Genomic DNA, 21,731 nt, shown 5'->3' on the forward strand with positions numbered 1-21,731 from the left:
GGATAGGTGTTGAGAAGGTGCTTCCACTAGTGGGGGAATCTCAAACCAGGGGGCATAGTTAAAGAATAAGGGGGTACTCACTTAAAACTGAGATGAGAAGGAACTTCTTCTCTCAGAGAGTAGTGAATGTCTGGAAATGAAAGAGGAGTTGAGGTCTGGCGCAGATCGACCATGATCTTATTGAATGGTGGAGCAGGCTTGAGGGGCCAAATGGCCTACTCCTGCGTCTATTTCTTATGTTATGTTCCAGTTTGCAACAGGCAACATATGTAGCAGCTCAAAGGCTGTGAGACATAAAGGTGGTGAACAATGCCCTATTTCGTAGTGCCAATTGTGAGAATGGATGTTATTTTTTTTAATATTTTGGGGGAATATTGTGTTATTCTGTGAAGAAGCCAGTGCATGTGTGTGCGTGAACATGTGTGCAAATAATTTAATTAAGCTGGGGAAAAGTTACTAGAAGACAGATTGTCTGGGGGTATTTAAAACATGAAGGAATAGAGGCATTAGATTTGAGGCACAAGTGAATAGGTTGGATCTAACATTTGCATTTTTAGATAAGTTGAGAATTTGTTTGAATATCAAAGGGAAGTCAGTGGTAACAAAAAACATCTTTGCATAGGTAAACAAAAGAGGCTTTATTACATCCTACTGACCCGAAATTAAAGACAAAATAGAAACATGAAAGATTTTATATCTGGAAGGATTTGAGTTTCAAAGAGATGTGAGAACAATGGAACTGTGATGAAAGCAGGAAAAAGGTGTTTTAGAGTTACTGTGGAAAACTTAAGGTAGCTGGGGCTGTTGGCCAATAGCTGTTGAGTTGGTAGCTATTGGCTGTTAGCTGTAGCTGTGGGCTATTAGCTGTATGAGGAAGATCTTCTGGAAACAGCCCTAGGCTGGGAGAAGATGCAGTTTGTCAGCCATCCAGTCAAGCCAGGAAAGTCTTGGGCTGCATATCTTGTCCAGAAGATATCACATAATTTTCAAAATGCTATTGGAATTTCTTGTAGAGTAATAGTGGGGTCTGTGTCTACGGTGTGTGTGTGTGTGAGAGAGAGAGAGAGAGAGAAAGTGAGAAACATGGGTGAAGATTTAGAATGTGAGGTGCAAAGGGAACATTCACATTTTTAAATAAACCAGCTTGAATTTAAGAGAGGGGGATAAAATGTTACACCTTGCCAGAAGTAAAGAAACAGTGTGTTTATTTTTCCAAAGATTATTGGTAAAATTAGTACTATGATAATTTTTTATTATTAGAGAGTTAAAGTCCAAAGACATAGTAAAACAATGGGAATTTGCATTCCAAGGGGAAAATATGTATAAAGGAGAGAGAGAGCTGTGTGTACGGGCAGGCATTTTAAGATTTAACACCAGTGTAAAAAGCCTCCAGCTTCTAAGCCTCAAGCTAGCGTCAGCAAGGAACGAAAGCTGAGAAAAACTTACTATGCATTCGACTGTCCAGGGTGTACACTTTGCCTTGGTCTGTTCAAATCTGTGTGTTCTATTGTTGCCTTAATGGAGGTGTAACTGAGAGTCAGATTAACTAGGAGATTTAAAAGTTATTATAGTAGCAATTTGTAAACCTATGTATGTGCTTAAAATCGTTTTTTTAAATTTAATAAAGGTTTAATTTAGTTTTGCAAGAAACCTATAAGGCTCGGTGTTCTTCTTACTACTGACTTCTAGGCATGCATCTCGAAATAAATACAAGTTGCAAAATAGTTGTGGCAGTTGTTTCAAGTTTCCCTCTGGGATTTGAATAGCTCAGTATTTAGCATGTGCTGTGCCATAACATTCTGAAATCTTGGATTTCCACAGCACTGGGGGAGGGACTTTAAGAGGTAATTTGGTATGCCTTTTTTAAAGCTACAGCAGTTTGCGTCCAATAATATTACTGGATTTTTATAGTTAAATATCTATAAGGGAGAGTTGCCTGGGAGATGCTTACCTCTGGGTTGGACCAAGTAGGGAGTCTTTTGGGGGCATGTTTTGTAAGGCTAATTTTAACAGTGAAACTGTACTCTGTGCTTAAGTGTTCTTTTATTCTTGTTTACTTTTAATTTTTAAAATCCCAAATCTGTTACTAGACTCCTTGCTGCTGAAGTCAGTACATTTTCTTCTTGCTTTCAGAGTACAAAAAAAGGGCATTGCACATAAGCCAAGTTTCCCTCTGGGATTTGATTTGCACAGCAATTAACATTTGCTGTGATCATAATACAATGATCTTATCCACTTTACCACCGATGAAGACAACAAGGTTGCAAGGTCAGCTGCGTTCAGTGTCATCACTGGGATTAATCAAGTGCAAGGCATCATAATTGCACACGTGATCATAAAAGCTCCCTGGGAACAGCCAGCTGCATTATAAATTGTAAATGGTTTTACTCCATGAACGTACAACTGATGTGCAACCAAGGAGAAGAATAATGCAGGTCTGTGCTTGTTTCCTAGGGAGCTGTCACGAAGCATACATCTTGCGAAACTCTCAGCTTCCAGAGCTTTTTGAAGCCCCAGCCCTGGCTGATATATTGATCCTCAGGTGACAAGGGCTACCCCCTACATACATGGCTGATGACACCAGCGAGGCATCTTCAGAACAAGGCATGCTCATATGTTCATCAGAGCCATCATCAAGCACACCATTGGGCTTCTTCAAATGCATTTCTGCTGCCGTGACCTGGAGGGACTCTGCAATACACACCCTAGAGGGGGTCACAAATAGTAGTGATTTGCTGTACACTGCACAACCTGGGCCAGGATTTTCCCACCGGCAATCGGGGGCAGGACTTGTGTAAAATGACGTGCAGTGACGTCGGGCGGAACTCCCAACGTCACCATACCCCATTTAAACTTTCAGGTAGGCTCAGCAAAATCAGCTGTGCGCCCGCCAACGTTTCAATGGCCAATTGAGGACAGAGTAATTTAAGTAATTAATGGACCTGCTCATCCAACCTTAAGGTTAGCGGGCAGGCCAGGAACACTGGCGGGCATTAGAAAAAGCATGAAACCTCATCCTCGGGCGGGATGAGACTTCATTTAGGTTTTAAAAAATTTAATTCAAGTATCTTGTAAAGTGATGAACATGTCACATGAGGGGACATGTCAGAGGGGAATTTTTTTTTCTATTTTAAAATTTTTTTTTTACAGTAGAGACGATCTCCCTGAGGCAGCACTAAGCCTCAGGGGCATGAGTGCGCTCTTTCATGTGCATGCACATGCGTGAAAGAGTGCACCCTCGGGTTTAGGGATTCCTCCCCACCCCCGCCCCGCAAGGGAGCGCATAGCACTTCCATGCGGACGTCACACTGGGCAGGCCTTAATTGGCCCACCCACGTAAAATGGCGGCACGCCTCCAAATCGGAGGCACGCCTCCACGCACCTGCTCTTCAATGTCCCCCTCCCAAACGGGGGGGAAATTCTGCCCCTGGAGTTGCAACACAGACAGATGTGAGGAACATCAACCCTCCTCAAGTGACAAAGATGAACATGAGGAGACCATAAAACCAAATGAGCCCTTAACTCATGCCAGAGCCATGGAGAGATATGCAAGGGTACAACCTGATCTACACAACCATGACATATCTGCATAACCGTTGCTCCATTGCCAGACCTCCATCGAACTTCCTGGGATTTAGGCCTAGCCTGTCATTGTCCCTAACCAAGTAAACTACAAATCTGTATCCTCTACCACCTAGAATAGAATGGGGAGTGGAGCCTTGTCACACACCATGCATGCTCACATCAAGGAAATCTTAGGCATATATGACAACCATATAACCGCCTGTCTTACCCAATTATTCTGATCCAGCACCAGATTTGAAGTGCTTGAGTGCAACTGTACCTGTCTTATTTATATCTGCCTAGTGTGAACAGGGTCATATCCTCTGGACTGCACAAATGATGGGGCCAGCTGTGCCTACTTTTTAAGCTATGTTGCACAGAATGATGATCACACAAGTAACAATTTACATGAACATTCAATAAATAATGCACAAAAACACAACACATCTCATTCAGGAAGAATATCTGTGTCTCTATTTCCCCTCTAGCCATCACATTGAGAGAAACATAGGGTGGGGCAGAAATACTGTGACAGGCTCCAACAAGTTTCATAATTTGTTTTCTGTATTTGTTCGTAATTGTTATTGTGCATATTTTAACAAGTGAAACAGACGTGGAAAAAAAATCACCTGTGCCACCTTAGCGCTCATACTTCTTTCGATTTTCTTTTTCTACCACTACGTCTAAATTAAATTTGTGCTTCAGATCTTACTGCATCCCTAGCCAAGCTGTTCCAGTACAGCTACAACACTGGCATCTACCTGGCTATGTAGAAAATTGCCCAGGTGTATCGTGTACACAAAAAGCAGGACAAATCTAACCCGGCCAATTACCTTCCCATCAGTCTACTCTCCATCATCAGTAAAGTAATGGAAGGGGCCATCAACAGTGGTGTCAAGCGGCACTTGCTTAGCAATAACAAGCTCACTGATGCCCAGTTTGGGTTCCACCAGGGCCACTCAGCTCCTGATCTTATTACAGCCTTGGTTCAAACATAGCTGAACGCCCAAGGTGAGGTGAGAGTGACTGCCCCTGACATCAAGGCCATATTTTACAGAATGTGGCATCAAAGAGCCCTAGCAAAACTGGAGTCAATGGGAATCAGGGGGAAAACTCTCCACTGGTTAGAGTCATACCTAGCACAAAGGAATATAGTTGCGGTTGTTGGAGGTCAGTCATCTCAGCTCCAGGACATCACTGCAGGAGTTCCTCAGGGTAGTGTCCTTGGCCTAACAATCTTCAGCTGCTTTATCAATGACCTTCCTTCAATCATAATGTCAGAAGTGGGGATGTTTGCACAATGTTCAGCACCATTTTCAACTGCTCAGATACTGAAGCAGTCCATGTTGTCATGGAGAGATATTAATGTCTATAATATTATTTGAAATTATTTTTTAATAGAATTTAGTGCTGTCTGTGTCTATGTGTGTGTCTCTTAATTGGATTAAAGCCAGCTGGTCTAGAGGCTTTGATGTATAGAAAGAAGTAGGTTTGAAATGGTAATTAGATAAACATGAGGAAGTTTAGAAACACAAGTGTCAAGGGAGCAATTTGCATTTTTAAATAAAGCATTCAAAAGAATGGGTGAAATCTTGCACCTAGCTAGAAGACATCAAGAAATGTGTTTATTTTTTTCAGTTTATGAATAAACTTGGTGGAATTAAAGGATGTTATTGTTAGAAGAGGTAAAATTAAAAGCCTAGTGATACAATGGAAAATTTACATTCAAATAGAAAGGTATGTATAAAGGAGATTGTATGTAAACCAGAGGCATTTTAAGATCCATCAAGTGTGAGAAGCCTCCAGCCAGTACACCTCAAGTCTGTCTGCAAATACCCAGAGCTGAAAGAAACTCATTTTGAATGTGACAGTCCAGGGTGTGCTCTGCCAGGTCTCTCTTTAAATCTATGAGATTTACTGTTGCCTTAACAGGAGGTGTAACTGAGAGATTAGTTAGGGGATTTTTATAGTTACTATAGTAGTAACTTTGTAGACATATGTATATGTTTACAATCTTTCTTGTATTAATAAATGTTCAATTTAGTTTTATAAAACCCTCTTGGGACTCAGTGGTCATATTACTACTGAATTCAAAGCCTGCATCTCAAAGCATACAAATTGCAAAAAAGTGGTTATGATAGTTGTTTCAAGTTTCCCTCTGGGACTTGAACAACTCAGCCTTTACCATTGGCTGTGTCATAATAATGTCCAAATGTAGCAAATACGGAACAATTTCCAGCTTGGGCTGACAAGTGGCAAGTAACATTCATGCCACACAAGTGCCAGGAAATGACCATCTCCAAAAAGAGAGAATCTAACCATCAACCCTTAACATTCAATAGCATTACCATCACCGAGTCCCCCACCATCAACATCCTGGGGGTTACCATTGACCAGAAACTGAACTGGACTAGCCATTTAATTACTGTGGCTATAAGAGCAGGTCAGAGGCTAGGATCCCGTGATGAGTAGCTCACCTCCTGACCCCCCAAAGCCTGTCCACCATCTACAAGGCACAAATCAGCAGTGTGATGGAATACTCCCCACTTGCCTGGATGAGTGCAGCTTCCACAACACTCAAGAAGCTTGACACCATCCAGGACAAAGCAGCATGCTTGATTGGCACCACATCCACAAACATTCACTCCCGCCGCCACTGATGCACAGTAGCAGTAGTGTGCACCATCTACAAAATGCACTGCAGGAATTCACCAAGGCTCCTTAGACAGCCCCTTCCAAATCCACAACATCTACAAGGACAAGGAGTGCAGATAGATGGAAACACCACCACCTGGAAGATCCCCCCCCCCCAAGTCCCTCACCATCCTGACTTGGAAATATATCGCCATTCCTTCTCTACTGCTGGAACAAAATCCTGGAACTCACTCCTTATCAGCACTGTGGGTGTACCTACACCACATGAACTGCAGTGGTTCAAGGAGGCAGCTCGCCACCACCTTCTCAAAGGCATTTTTAATATTTAGAATCTCCAAAAGTGGTACTGGGATCTTTACTTCTGACTTCAGTACATATACCTTCGCATAATAAAAATACAAATTGGAAAATCATTGTGATAGCTTGACCAAGCTTCCCTTTGTGATTTGGTCAGCCTGGTAATTACCACCTGTCTTATTATAACAATTAAAATGTTGGGCTTGAGAGATTGCCAGAAAACCTCAAGGAATGGCAGTTCAAAAGATGATTCATATTTGCCTAATTAAGTCAGAAGAGATAGAGCTATGAAACAGCAAGTGGGCTCACTTAGCTAAAGAGGTAGAGATGTAATGTTTGTTTTCCATGCAGTAATGGCATTCCAGAAAGATGTTTTTGTTTTGGGAGATAGAGCTAAATTAGTTTTAAAACATTCAGTAAACCCTGAAAGGTCGAAAACCCATTTAAAGCTCATTTTGAGGATAACCCAGAGTAGGCTACATTGTTATGGAGATGGGTGGAGCTTATAAAGGTTCTCTGGATTCAATTTATCTAGGTGTTTGCTGAGAGAGTTTTTAGTTGCAGTTTGGACCTCATTGGTTTGCAGCTCATTGAGAGAAGATAGCCAAACTAAATGACAGTTAGGTAGACCTGCACTTCAAGCAGAATAAAACACAAATTTCATCATTGGCCATGTGAAAAGCAGTTGAGGCTTAATCTCAGCTTGAATCTTGTAAGAGAACAGGAGTTGGGGGACTGCCTAGATTGAAGCCAGTGGGAGAATCCACAGTGGGTCTCACAACGTTTTAATGTAAAATAATCAGCTGAGTTAGCTTGGAAGTACTGAAAAATAACCAGAACAAGGGGCCAAGGCATTCACAGTCAAGAGATGGTGAATGGAGGTTTTGCCTCTGAGAATTGCTGCAGCTGAGGAGAATTCTCTAGAGGACTGTGGCATACTTCGGGGTGGTCCCTACCTAAGTAAATAACTTTCAGATTGATGTGTCTCACAAGAGAACTCTTGGGAGAAGTAAAACTGAATGTATAAGATACATAGTTATAAATCATATAAAGCTAATAATGGTTATTTTGTTTAATTCTTTCATATGTAATAAAGTTTAGTTTGGATAAAAAAAATGAAATTTTGTGGCACATTTCTAATGATTAAATCTTAACAGTCCCTAACCAAATTGTAACATTATTGATACTCTTATTGCACACAGCACTCCTTCCAATGGGTGCACTAATCATCGATTTCTTTTAGAATTGGATTTCTGAATTGTTGAATTTGAATTATGAGATAGATACAGAAGGATTAAATACAATTGAAAAAATAATTGATGATATTTCTAATCCTGTTGTTGATAATAGCATAAAAATGACTGAATGCTGCTGTCCAAATTTAAAAATGCTATAGTTCTGTCCAACTATCAGAGAAAGTGTTCATAATAAAGCTAGTTGGTTGGAACACCTCAGAGCTTTACAAATGGATATATGAACAAATATTATTAAAATCAATAGTTACCTTGCCTATCAAATTTTCAGTCTGCCATTCCCCATTCCTGTCTAATACAGTGAAAGCAAATTTACCTGTAAAATCAATTTAAGCACCGTGTTTTTGTTTTGCTGATTGACCAAATCTTATGGCATTTGAAATGGTGAATGTGTCAAGGTTCAAATGGGAGATGGCCACATCCTTATTTATTGCAGTAACTCAAACCCCTGTACAGCTACAGTTAGAAAATGCAATTATTCTCAGCAATTCCTGGTGTAAACACAATATGCTATGGTTTCAACCCTGCTGTGCTAAAGTATGTACTTTCTACATCTGGCACATATTTTCTCAATGGTAACATGGTTGGGATTTCACCTATGCACATTCATAGTTAAATCTCATTCTTAATTTCTTTTTTATTCATTCATGGGATGAGAGTGTCGCTGGCTAGGCCAGCATTGATTGCCCATTCCTAATTGCCCTTTAGGAGGCGGTGGTGAGCTGCCTTCTGAGCTGCAGTCCATGTGGTATAGGTACACTCACAGTACTGCTAGGGAGGGAGTTCCAGGATTTTGACCCAGTGACAGTGAAAGCATGGTGATATGTTTCCACATCAGGATGGGGTGGTTTGGAGGGAAACTTCCAGATGGTGGTATTCCCATTTTCCCTTGTCCTTCTAGATGGTAGTGATTGTGGGTTTGGAAGGTGTTCTCTAATGAGGCATGGTGTGTTCCTGCAGTGCATCTTGTGCTGAAGGGAGTGAAAGTTTGTGGATGGGGTGGATGGTGTAAAGCTTGAGTTTTGTTGGTGATCCACTCATCCAGGCTCGCGGAGAATATTCCATCACACTCTGACTTGTGCCTTGTAGATGGTGGACAGGCTTTGGGGAGCCAGGGGTGAGTTACTCCCCTGTCACAGGATTCTTAGCCTCTGACCTACTCTTGTAGCCACAGAATTTATGTGACTAGTCCAGTTCAGTTTCTGGTCAATGATAACCCCCAGGATGTTGATAGTGGGGGACTGAACATCAGGGGGTGAGGTTGGATTCTCTCTTGTTGGAGATGGTCATTGCCTGGCACATCAGTGGCGTGAATGTTACTTGCCACTTGTCAGTCCAAGCCTGGATATATTCCAGGTCTTGCTGCATTTGGACATGGACTGCTTCAGTCTTTGAGGAGTCGCGAATGGTGCTGAACATTGTGTAATCATCAGCAAACATCCATACTTCTAACCATATGATGAAAGGAAGGTCGTTGATGAAGCAGCTGAAGATGGTTGGGCCTAGGACCAAATAAAAATTCAATATATTTTTTTAAATGTCATAAGTCTGTATTTTATTTCCTTTTCCAAACGCTAGCATCTGGAACTGGATTTTTAAATGGTTTGGGGCAAGGATTGGAGGTGGGCAGATAAGCAATTTTACGCTGCTGGCCTCCATGCCAGTTTGCTGCCACAATCCCAACCCAAAGCCACCGTCAATGATTAGCATCTCGGCGTTGGATTGGCTGTCCCACGGAAAGCAATGGGACGTTTCCACATTGAACCGCTTACCAAAGAGGTATGTGTGGATGCCAAACATTAGATGAAGTGGCAGTCCATGGTCAAACAATTGCCTTGGGTAAGTGAACCAAATGCTGTTTCCTTCCTGCTTAAGCTCCTAGTCCTTTCTGCAATGCATCGACTTCAAAGACCTTTGTGTCATAGTATTAAAGGCAACTTGGCTTCTCTGACAATGATTGCTCAAGTGTTTCAAATTTCAGTTAGTGGTCTTCCTGTCACACAAATAGAACACCGTTTCCTAGCTGTTCTCTCAATGACAATGCTCTCTTGGTAAAGTTGGATATAAAGGGTGCTAAGAAATTGAATAACCCTAGGCAAATCTTCTTGGTCTTGAGGTATAGGCATAGTTTGTATTCTTCCACTTTACCTGGATCAGGATGTATCTGTGTTAGAAAACACAATGAAAAAAATTGCTTTGGCTTACATTTATTTGGCACTTTTTGCTGTTAAAAACAAGGCCTTCATTTTTAGGCATTTCCATGAACACATGAAGATTTCAATCGAGCTTTTCCTTAGTGGTCGCAAGGTTGCAATGTCATCTGCCATACTTACGCAACCTGGAACACTTTCAGTGATACTACCCAAATTTGCTGGAATAAATCTTGACTTACAGATATGCCAAATGGCGATCCTTGGAAACAATATCTTCCAAACAGCGTTCTAAATATGGTTTGTTCCTGTGATCCTTCTGATAAATGTACAGACCAATTATCATGTTTTGCATCTAATTTTGAGAAAAACTGATCCAGCAAATCTTGGGTTTAATTCTTCTAACATCGGAATTCTATGTGGACAACTCCTAAGTGCACAATTCAAATATATTAGGTCCAATCACACCCAAATTGTATCATCTTTCTTCAGCACACAAGTAATAGAGCTATACAGTCAGTGTGTTGTTGCACATGACAAATAATGGTATTTCACTCAATATCATCTAATTCAGTCTTCAGTTTCTCCTGGATGTGCAAATTGCACTTCCTCACTGTGTCAATTGAAGGAATTGCATCTTCCCTTAAATGCAAAACAGCATCACCTTTGAAACTCCCCATAGCATCGAACCTGTCTGGGTACTTCAGCTGTAAGTCATGGGCTGGCTCGAAAGGGTCAATGTAAACATTCTTTTCCACCAATGGTGCATTGCTGATTTTGTGTGTGGTCAGAGTTTTGAGCTCCCCACATGCTGTAACCCTGCTACTGCTGGACCATTCATGTCTAACAAGTAGAAAACTTGCGATGACTATGCAGACTTGCCATAGTTCTATTTCAATGTTAGTGTACCAATACAAACGATTGGTGACCCATTGTAAGCTGTCAACCTGGCTGTTGTAGGCTGTACCATTGACTCCCATCAGTCAAAACACATGCCTTTTAAGATTCTTAACATTGATATTAGCTCTAGTGTCCAGCTTGGCTTTGGACGTGTGTTTGCCATTCTTATGCAAATATACAATGTTGATTGTAGCACAAGTCTCTAGCTGTGTGATCGCATCCACATAAACGACACTTTATCCACCTGCCAAAATGCTGCTTTTCACATCATATCATCTCAAACCCACCTCATTAATTACGAATTCATAAGAACATAAGAAATAGGAACAGAAGTAGACCATTTGGCCCCTCGAGCCTGCTCTGCCATTCGATAAGATCTTGGCTGATCTTCTTATGTTTCAATTTCCACATTCCTATCTAACCCAGATAACCTTTGATTCCCTTGCCTAACAAGAATTTATCTACCACTGACTTAAAAATATTCAATGACCCTGCCTCCGCCACGTTCTGAGGCAGAGAATTCCAAAGTCGCATAACCCTTTGAGAGAAAAAAATTTCTTGGGATTCACGCAGTTTCAATGGCGAGCAGGCAACTAGCAAGTCCATGTCAGCAGTCCAGCCCAGGGGACCTGGGTGTAGTGCAGGAAATAGTTTAATTACTTCATATGACTGATCAAGGTCAGTGAATGCATTCATACATGCTATATCCTTATAAATAAGCCACCAGTCTCACTCACTGCTCTATTCACCACAACCCCATTCAATCATCTTAAATAGTCTTTATGAAGTACAACTCACATACTCAGCAGTGCTGCAAGCCTCACACCCACATCTCTCAGTTTGCAAGAATTGTCAGCTATTCAACTATGACAGACAAATCACCCAAATACATCGTACTACATTTACTGACACAATTCCCCCTCTCTTGCAGGACAAGGTGGCCCATAACCAGAGGCACCTATCTGGTGAAGGACAGCACAGTTGCATGTCCTCACCCCGATGGAGGAGACGGTGCTGGCCATCATTGAAGCAGCCATGAATGAGACTATGGCAACCCGCATGGCTAAAACCATAGAGAACGATGGTTTATTCCTACCAAATCCACATTCCAACATCCCACTACCCTTTCATTCCACTATCTCTTCTGAGATACAAGCTACAGATGGTGTACAAAGCTCTTCTTGCTTTCCCCACATTTCCCTCACCTCAAGCCTACCCTTGTGCCTTTACCTTTTCAGACATCCAAAAACTGCCACCTGGTCAAGCAATGCTGCGAGAGCATAAAGTGCAACAGGACACTGATGAAGAAGAAACACCGTCACTCGACTCACACTCGCAGTTCGGAAACTGGCACTGCATATACTTTAAAGGGTGTCTGCATGTGGTGAGTCATTGGGCATGCAGTCAGGGAAGAGAGTAAAGGACAGTACAGTTGCAAGCACCCCAGAGTGCAAGGTTACACATAATTTCTGCTGCAGAGGACTCAAATTAGGGACTTGATGGAATGGTGTAGAGTAAAAGGCTGATGGGAATGCATATGACAATGTCTGGTGCATTGGTAGGACTCTCAGAAAACCTGATGTCACTGACAAGGAGCATGGAGGAGTCTGGCTCCAACTTGGCATAGGGCTTTGCGAAGAACTTAGAGCACAAACTTTCGAGGATGGAAGTGGCAGTGAACTCTGAGAAAATTTGCAGACTTGACCATGATGCAATGTCTGATGGCTGATGTCTCAGCTTCCAATGCAGCACAAGCAAAAGCCACCCAATGCTGCAATGGAAACTTAGACTAAGATCATGAAATCTAAGCTTGTTGCTATGCAATCCCAACTTGGTGCCATGTAGGCCGAGACTGTTGCGGTCTTGGCTGCAGATACCAGTGCTCAGAGGTGGTTTCAGGGTCTAGGTGGACAAGGTCTCTTGCTGAGAATACTTCTTTCCCTCCTCCTTCTCCCTCTGCAAGCAGCTTGTCCTCTCCTGTGCTGCCTCTGCTCGATCTCCCTGTCATGCTACCGCCAAGGCACCTTCAGCACCTATGACTGAGGGAGAATGTGGTCTGGCCAGAATCCTTGAAATCAGAACCATGGTCTTCTTCAGATGCAGCATCACTCCCTGTGGGTCTCACTAGCCGTAAGCAACTCTGGAAACAACCAATCACTAGATAAACTCAAAGAGCCATATGAAGTTAATCAGCACCTAACCGGAGAGCATTTGATGATCCCTTTTAATAGCACTGTCGGGTGGAGTTATTCCTGCTGCTGAACACATGTTCAGCTGTGCATGCTTAAGAGAGAGCGAGGTTGAAAATGGCAATGCTGGTATCAAATCAGCATTTCATGTTGACTGATGTCACGATCTACCTACTTCCAGTACACATTCTAGCATTTATTACCCATCCCTAATTGCCCTTATTCAAAGCGCATTTAAGAGCCAACCACATTGCTGTGGGTCTGGAGTCACATGTCTGCCAGGCCAGATAAGGACAGCAGATTTCCTTCCCTAAAGGACACTAGATGAATTATCTAAAAATAATACTTTTTTAAAATAAATTTGGATTCCAATGAATATAATTGTGCTATCATTTTTGACTTTTTCTGTAAAAGAAATTTAATATGTACTAGAGATTTTTTTAAAAACAACACTTTCCCTGTATTCGATGTACCAAAGCCTTTTTGAATAAAAATGGTATCCAACCAGGGGCATCCATGTGAACAGGATAAAGCTGACCGTGCTGGATTTATTTTCTCTCCAAATCCTAACTCCAAATACTGCTTAAAGGAACTATACTTATAGTAATTTATCTGGCAAATATTTTGCTCAATTAATTATAATGCTTTCTCATGACTGAGCTAATTTCTCATGATTTGCATGCAACTCACTTACCACATTCTGTATTCACAGAATGTGGTAAGTGAATTGCATACAAATTATGAGAAATTAGCTCAGTCATGAGAAATCATTATATTAAAAAAAAAAGTCTCTCTTCACCATCTTCAAACAATAAAAGGTTTGCCATCTTACAAAGACAAAAATATAAACTTGATGGTACAATATTGGTACCCTATTGTAATGCTACAATAATAGTACGATTTTAAATGCAAGTTTTTTGTGAAATATGCTGATACAAATATATAAGTTTCTATATGTGATACCTCCAGCAGAGAATCTTCAAGCTTTGCTAGTTGAATCTTTTTCTCCTCCTCCTGTTGTAGAAGTGTTGTCTTACGTTCCTCTAGTTCTGGTTTCTCATGTTGCAGGGTGACAGCTAACAGCTTCAAGCATATAAATAAAAAGGATAAAGATATTGCACTATTTGAAGATGCGTATTAATATGATTTACAAAGATTAACAGCTTTATTTGATTTGGGGAAAATAAAACATTGTCCTAAAGAGAAAAAGTATAAATTTCATCCAGTTTTTTCAAATCTCAAGCATTTTGCTATATTTCTATCCTTCACAAAATTCCAATTGGCAGTATGTGCCCACCTCCTGTCTTGCACTACACCAGTCATCCATTACCCCATCTTTGCCAACCTACAATGGCTCCTGACTTCCAATCTGCCCTATTTAAAACTCGTTAACAGTTTTGCATTTTCCTATCTTTGCAACCTCCTCTAGCCATATATTTTGTCCAACATCCTCCAGTTTTCTGATCCAGGCTACTTCCACCACATGTCGTAGTGCCATTCTTTCCTTCCTGCTACCCAATCCCTACATTCCAATGACAATCTATTCTGACCCTAAAACTTTGGGCCCAAGCATCTGTTACGAACCAGCTTTACATTCTTTAAAATGCTTACAAGTGCTTTTCTTCCAACAGCAATCATCCATGCTCCCTCCCACCTGTTCACAACCTTCTTAGTACTTTCACTTGCCTCCTTCCAGCCTGCAACCTACAGCAACCTCCAAACATTGTCCTTTAGATCCTGTGCTTTCTTAAAGAAAGATATAACATAAACAAATACATAAAAATAATCATGTGGCCAGAGGCATATAACTCAGACCAGAGTACCATTAACAAACCCGTAAGACTTTGCAATAAAACACAGTTTCCGGTATTAAATAGTGGTGGCAATATATTATACACAACATAAAATGCCATACTCTTGACTTGTCATGAGGAACCATACTGCATATTAGTAGTATTGTATAGATATTAAAAAGTTAGTAAAAAATATTATTACTTCTTTACCTGTCCCCTGAGACCTTCTCTTGTTGTCGTAAAGTTAACCTCATTGACAATAGAAGCTGCATCAGGTGGAATGGAAGGATTGGGGTTGCGGGTTGCCAGAAACAGACGAAATTCTTCGTTGTAGTCAATTATTTTATCCCCAATTTGTACAACATACCGAGGCCCTGTTAAAAAAAAAATGCACAGCATAAAATTTAATTAATACCATTAGAGTACACATTAAGTTAAAAAGGTGAAACTTGTATCAGTGGCCTATCTAAACAACTTGCTGCTATTGAATGTCCCTAACCCTGTAAACATGCAAAGATGCTTTGCATAAGAGAAAATAAATATAAGCCAGTGAAAAAGTTAGGAAATATACCAAAATTATGGTTAAAAAGAGATTCTGAAAATCCAGATGAGGAGTTACAGGGTGGAAGGAAAACCAAAGAAAAGGGACAAGAAATTGAATGCTCTGCCGATGGTGGAGCAGGGCAAATCAGTATAGACAGAAGTACAGAGCAGGAAAACTGAAGGGCACAGGTTGGAATGGTGTTTAAGAACTTGAATCTAGAGAGGGTAATAACATGTATATGGGTTTCAGAGGCAGTAGAAGTGAGATTGTAGTTGTGTTCGACCACATTAATTTTAAAAACAATAATGCTAAAGAATTGTAATTACTGTCAATCAACCTCTCTGGCACCAAATATTAACCATTAATGTGTAGAGTCTCAGTCCTTCAGTTTTTGTTGGAGATTTTAAAAATGTCAAATTACCTTTCTATTTATCCTTTCTGTCTCATACGAACATATGAATTAAGGTCAGGAGGAGGCCAATTGGCCCCTCAAGCCTCTTCCGCCATTCAATAAGATCATGCCTGATCTGCTTGTAACCTCCACATTCCTGCCTCCCCTGATAACCTTTCACCCGCTTTCTTATCAAGAAGCTATCTAGCGCTGCCTTGAAAACATTCAAAGACTCTGCTTCCACTGCCTTTTGAGGAAGAGGGTTCCAAAGACTCACAACCCTCAGAAAAAAATTCTCCTCATCTCTGTCTTAAATGGGCAACACCTTATTTCAAACATCCCCCAAAAGGAACCCTGTCAAGGCCCCTCAGGATATTATATGTTTCAAACAAGTCGCCTCTTACTCTTCTAAGCTGCAGAGGATACAAGCCTAGCCTGTCCAGCCTTTCCTCATAAGACAACCTGCCCATTCCAGGTATTAGTACAATAAACCTTTGCTGAGCTACTTCCAATGAACTTACATCCTTCCTTAAATAAGACAACCAGTACTCCAGATGTAGTCTTACCTGTATAACTGAAGCATAACCTCCCTTCTTTTGTACCCAATTCCTCTCGCAATAAATGATAACATTCTATGAGCTTTCCTAATTACTTGCTGTGCCTGCATACTAATCTTTTGTGATTCATGCACTAAGACACCCAGATCCCTCTGCATCTCAAAGCTCTCACCATTTAGATAATACGCTTCTTTTTTATTCTTCCTATCCTTTTTTCTTCTTGCACAATATTTTGTTCTCTCTCTTTATCTTTCTTTCTGTACCCGATTTGACATTGAATTCATTCTACACTTCCTTCTCAGTCCTTCTGCTGTTTATTTCTTAATCCTTCAATCTGACTGGTTAAGGTGATACACAGTTGCCCTATTCACGCAGATCCCAGATGCCCTGTTTTCCTTTATCAGCTCTCTCTTTCAGCAACCTAGCGGGCAGAAATATTTTGAGATCAAAGGTGAAGGGCAGATCTAATTAATGGCAGAGGCTGTTAGGTGCCCTGCTACAGTAAAACCTGGCCCATTGTATAATAATGAACAGTGAAAATTTAAGAATATCATGCAACACAAACAAAATTTGACTTATTCAATCACTGTAAATCAGTGGCCCAGATTTTGAATTAAGTTGTATGAAATCCTCACTGTTATTAAACTGCCTGTCCTTCGATTCATCATGTGCAATACCACAGATGATCTCCTGTAACAAACTATAAACTTAACACACGATTGTTCAAACATAACTAGACAAAAAAACCACAAGCCTTGTAAACAACCTCAAAGGTCCAAAGCTATTTAATACTTGCTGAAAAAAACAGATGAATGAAACCTTAAAGGATATTTTTCAAGGTGAGTTTTAATTCTGATCCATTTTGGTTTGTAATGAAAACAGTTACTATTACATAATTGGCCTAGGTTTTGCAATGAAACAGTCGGCATTCACGATCATTACAACTGTGAAATTGACAGCAACTTCTGGCACAGTTAAATGTGGAAAGACAGAAATTACTGTAAATGAGCCTGCCTTTCCGCTGGACATGCTGTTGAAATCATCAGATGTGGAAATCTTAGAATAAAAGGTAGAAGCTTACATCAAATCAAGTGATTTCTATTACTCACGCTACAAAACCCCTTGAAAAAGTTACACATTGCTGAATGAGGTAAACAGTATATTAAGCCATAATTACTGCTGAACATTCGCTCTGAAAAACTAATTTTATATTTGTGAAATGTCAAATTTCTCCATTATGACAGATAGGCCATGTATTTTAAATTTTTGTTTTTAACATGTGTCAAACAAAAATTTTTTACCTTTTTGACCAGTATAAAATTAAGACTACCTGATGGCATTTACAAGAAATAAATAAAATAATACTGCTGAATTATCCTTCTCATCAGGGTCAACATGCATTAAAACCACTCGACGATACAAAACATTCCACAGTTGAATTTGTTTAACACTTTATTGTGAAAAGCAGCCTCCTGCAGTGCTCTGATACAAGAACTACAGCATCAAGCTACAAATTTGGGATACCTATAGCAGTTATAGCACCATTTCTTTTGTCTCCTCCAGGCCCAGGTCAGGGGGATCAAAAAGAGAAGTAATGGATTCGCCACAGGGCTGGTGGGGGATGGGACTTCTTTATAATTACTGCAAGTTGCAAATCAATTATTGGGCATTAAATTTGCCAGAATATTTGCAACATATGCAGGAATTTTGGTGGCTGTTGACTTTTCACTAAGAGAAGCTGGTAGGAAAATATTTATCATCTCAAGACGATTTGGGCCGTAACTTCCAACCAGTGTCAGAAGGTGCTGGCCCATAGAAATTAAAAGGATTAAATGCAGACTTACCTGGGCATGAAAACTGCATTGCTACTTCCATTCCCGAAGCTGCTTGGGTCTTGCAGCTAAAGAATCCTTGCAGGCCCTAGCAAAGTCTAGATCCAGGGTATTCAAGGAGGCAACGCCCTGTTTTTACAGCACTTGCTGCCATAAAGCAGGTAAGTTTAAAGGGTCAGGGAAACTGACAGTCCAGGGAAGGTAAGTGTCCAAGATAAGCAGATAGGGTTTGGAAGGTGGGAGGGTGCGGGAGATCCGATGTCAGGCTTGCGTGGGTGGTGGTGGTGGTGGTGGTGGTGGTGGGGGGGGGGGGGGGGGGGGTAAGTGGGGTTTTCGGAGGTCAGTGAGGGATGGAGGGAGTACCGTGGGAGGGGGCGGGGATGTGGGGGAGTCCCGTAGGATCAATGGAAGTCTTTACAATAGTTACCCAGAAGTTAGAAGAGGTTTTAATTCTTCTAACTTTTTCTGGGTAACTATTGGTATAACCCTGGCGGAATCATCAGGGAGTTTGTGAATTAAATCACATTTTCGGTTAGTTCCCAGCGCAGCGCAATTGTCCAGAGGAAGCGCGCACTTCTGGGCAATTGCCATGCTAACCCTTGCCTGGGAACATGCCAGAGGGATTCCCCAGCGCATCTTTGGGCTACCCCTACAAATCCAACGCTGAGGAGCGCAGAAGTTATGGGCCATTATATGTTGTCCAGAACTTCTCTGGTATCAGTAATTTGAATTAAAAAACAATGCCCAACAGTTCCAGGGGTAGTACGAGTAAGCTACCTCAGGAAACTGTCCTTGGAAATCATATCTATTCTTCTGTCGTACATCAATTCTAGAAGTTGGTGATGATTTTCAAGCATTTTGTGTTTTAAAAGTCACATTAATTACATAATGCAGCAACTGGAACATTTCACTGTCCATTCCTCTGGCTATGCATCATGTAAAACGAAAGGGCTGAAATAAAATAGACTTTGCTCCGCCAGAGGAAGTGTGGCCAAATTCACCCAAATCAGAAGGATGGCAACTTTGTTTCAAATCAGGGATTAGAGGTTGGAAAGGGTGCATCATCAGCGCCAATCACAAATCACCAGCCACGATACTAAAGCACCACATATCAATCTGGGGCCAATACACTTTGCATCAAAAGCCTTTCTAAGAGCTGCAGCATATATACTAGACCAAAATTCTAGCTTGGAAACTCCAGAGATGCCCCATTGGTGCGGAGGTAAAAGATTTGCTCATAATACCACTCTAACCCTCTCTCTGAAAAATGGCTAACTCAAAAATACGGGGCAGAATTCTGGTTCAGCCCCATTTTCTGACCTTCTGCCACAGAGCTCCATCAAGCTTCCATCCTGAACCTGTTCAGAATTCCCAGGGCAAAGGTTTCACAAAAGTGACACTAAAGGATCAGAGATTTTGTGGAGAGCAGCAATGTTTTTGATATTGGCTATTAGCTTATCCTTCAAGGGGAAATGACTAGAGAAGGTAAGAACTCTTCTGTTTGAACTCTTAAGTTTATACGATGCTTAACGGATTGGGAAAAACTAACCCCAGAACAATATTTTCAGATACGTCAGATAGCAGAAAGGAGAGCACTGGCTCAGCACTGTGAAGGGAAGATTTGGCCAGGAGCCAGGAAATCTTCACTTGGGAAGGGTGGCCAACAGCTTCAGCAGTTTGAGGAAAAGTAGTTGAGGCCAGAATACAAAACTTACTGAGACACAGCTAGATGCTGCAATGGCAAGATCTTACATCAGTTATCATTTATTTTATGGTCTGTACTGATTCTTTTGCCATTTTAGGGAATTTTATTAAACACATGGGGCCACTTTTAACAATTACATAGTAATTGTTAAAGTACAATAGGGTAACAAGATTTTAACATACAGAGAGGTTCCAAATATTCCAAAATCTCGCTCCTTTGCTCTCTCCCCTTCAGACTTGACAAAGTATGAGGTGCATTACAAAGAGCTACATTTGTCCCCTTGTTCTGTATTTCCCTCTCTAATTTCGGCATCTCTTTCTAAACTTCATTAACATACAATTTGCAGTCCCCTCCACACTTACAAATTCTGTGTTTGATGTTGTAAATAACTTTGCAAATGGTGAACCTGGAAAATTAACTACAATTAGTATTACTATTATCATTTTGACGTGATTTTTAGCAACCTTAATCATTGCATATGTGGACATATATCTATGTAGGTAGATATATCTATACAGGTAGATACACCATAACACTTACACACATACTTTAATATGTTCCTATCACAGTCACTATAAGAAAAACAGGTCCTTGGTCCATAGCTAAATATAGAACAAAGGTCATATGAATAAACAAAGGATTCAGCCACAACATCAACTAGGTGAGAGATGCATTTCATGAGCACATTTTGACCAAGGGCAGAGGAGTACAAGAAAAGAGGTGTTTTGGCCCTGTGTATTAAATCCTTTTTATTTGTGAACAATACTGCAGGATCTCACTATAATATTAAATATGGAATCAATATAAATTATAGATAGACATAAATGGAAATTAAGAATAGTTTGTGTAGAACACTCAATAATATTGAATGTATTGTGGATCATAGTTGAATAAAAATATTTGAACTAAGTGAATAGGATCCCTGAGATCGTTGGCATTATTACACTGGCACAAAATATTTTTGTTTCTTCCTTCATGGGATGTGGGCATCGCTGGGAAGGCTAGCATTTTTGCCCATCTCTAACTGCCCTTGAACTTAGTGGCTTCTTAGGCTATTTCAGAGAGCGTTTAAGAGTCAAGCACATTGCTGTGGGTCTGGAGTCATATGGAGGCCAGACCAGGTAAGGATGGCAGGTTTCCTTCCCTAAAGTACCAGATGGGTTTTTATGACAATCAAAGATAGTTTCATGGTCATTATTACTGACTAGTTTTATGTTCCAGGTTTATTAACTGAATTCAAATTCCACCAGCTACCAGTTTGAACCCATGTCCCCAAAGCATTAGCCTAGGCCTCTGAATTACTAGTCCAGCAACATTACCACTACACCACCATCTCCCTGTTAGAGAAAAAAAAGCCTCCTCATGGACTAATCCGTAATTTTCATAGTAATGGTCACTTGACTTCCACATTCCCTGTTACCAGAGAGCCAAGCCTCCTGTTCTTCCCCACCACGCCCCCACCACCCCCCACCCCACCCCAACATTCTGATACTCCTACTAACAGCATCATGTTAATTATTGAATTCATTAAACCAAAAGCACTGTCAAGAAACACTTACCCTGAGCAATAAGATCCCTTCTCAGGAGTGGATATAATACAGGCTCAACACCATCCATCTCCTGGATAATTAGTGTCTTCCCAAAGCGCACTGCCAGCTCTACAGCTGTAATGAAGTTAGAGTCCTGTCAAGCCGACATTAAAGACAACTAGTTAGCTATTTAATATTCAGGAATCAGGAATATAGTAAAATGTATGGCTCAATGAAACAGAAAGGTTTAATTTACACTTAAATGTAAAGTAACCACAACTTTACATATTTGTAAATTACTTAAAGTTGCCCCTGACAAGCTTAGTACATGAAATGAGGTATACTCTATAATAATAACTTATATGCAAACTG

At 40.7% G+C, this 21,731-nt stretch overlaps 1 protein-coding gene across 1 annotated transcript in view; it reads right to left on the reverse strand.

The window, feature by feature from the left end:
• Nucleotides 1-21,731, reverse strand: part of LOC121284081 (cytoplasmic dynein 2 heavy chain 1) — a 770,821-nt gene that overhangs the window by 402,020 nt on the left and 347,070 nt on the right. Inside the window, exons 66-68 of the mRNA XM_041199129.1 lie at nucleotides 21,390-21,513; nucleotides 15,012-15,175; nucleotides 13,972-14,091 (exon numbers count right to left, since the gene is read on the reverse strand). Of these exons, the coding sequence (XP_041055063.1) occupies nucleotides 13,972-14,091; nucleotides 15,012-15,175; nucleotides 21,390-21,513 (408 nt within the window). The remainder of the gene's footprint in view (nucleotides 1-13,971; nucleotides 14,092-15,011; nucleotides 15,176-21,389; nucleotides 21,514-21,731) is intronic.

This window comes from Carcharodon carcharias, chromosome 11 (genome assembly GCF_017639515.1).
Source record: "Carcharodon carcharias isolate sCarCar2 chromosome 11, sCarCar2.pri, whole genome shotgun sequence".
Lineage (NCBI taxonomy): Eukaryota > Metazoa > Chordata > Chondrichthyes > Lamniformes > Lamnidae > Carcharodon > Carcharodon carcharias.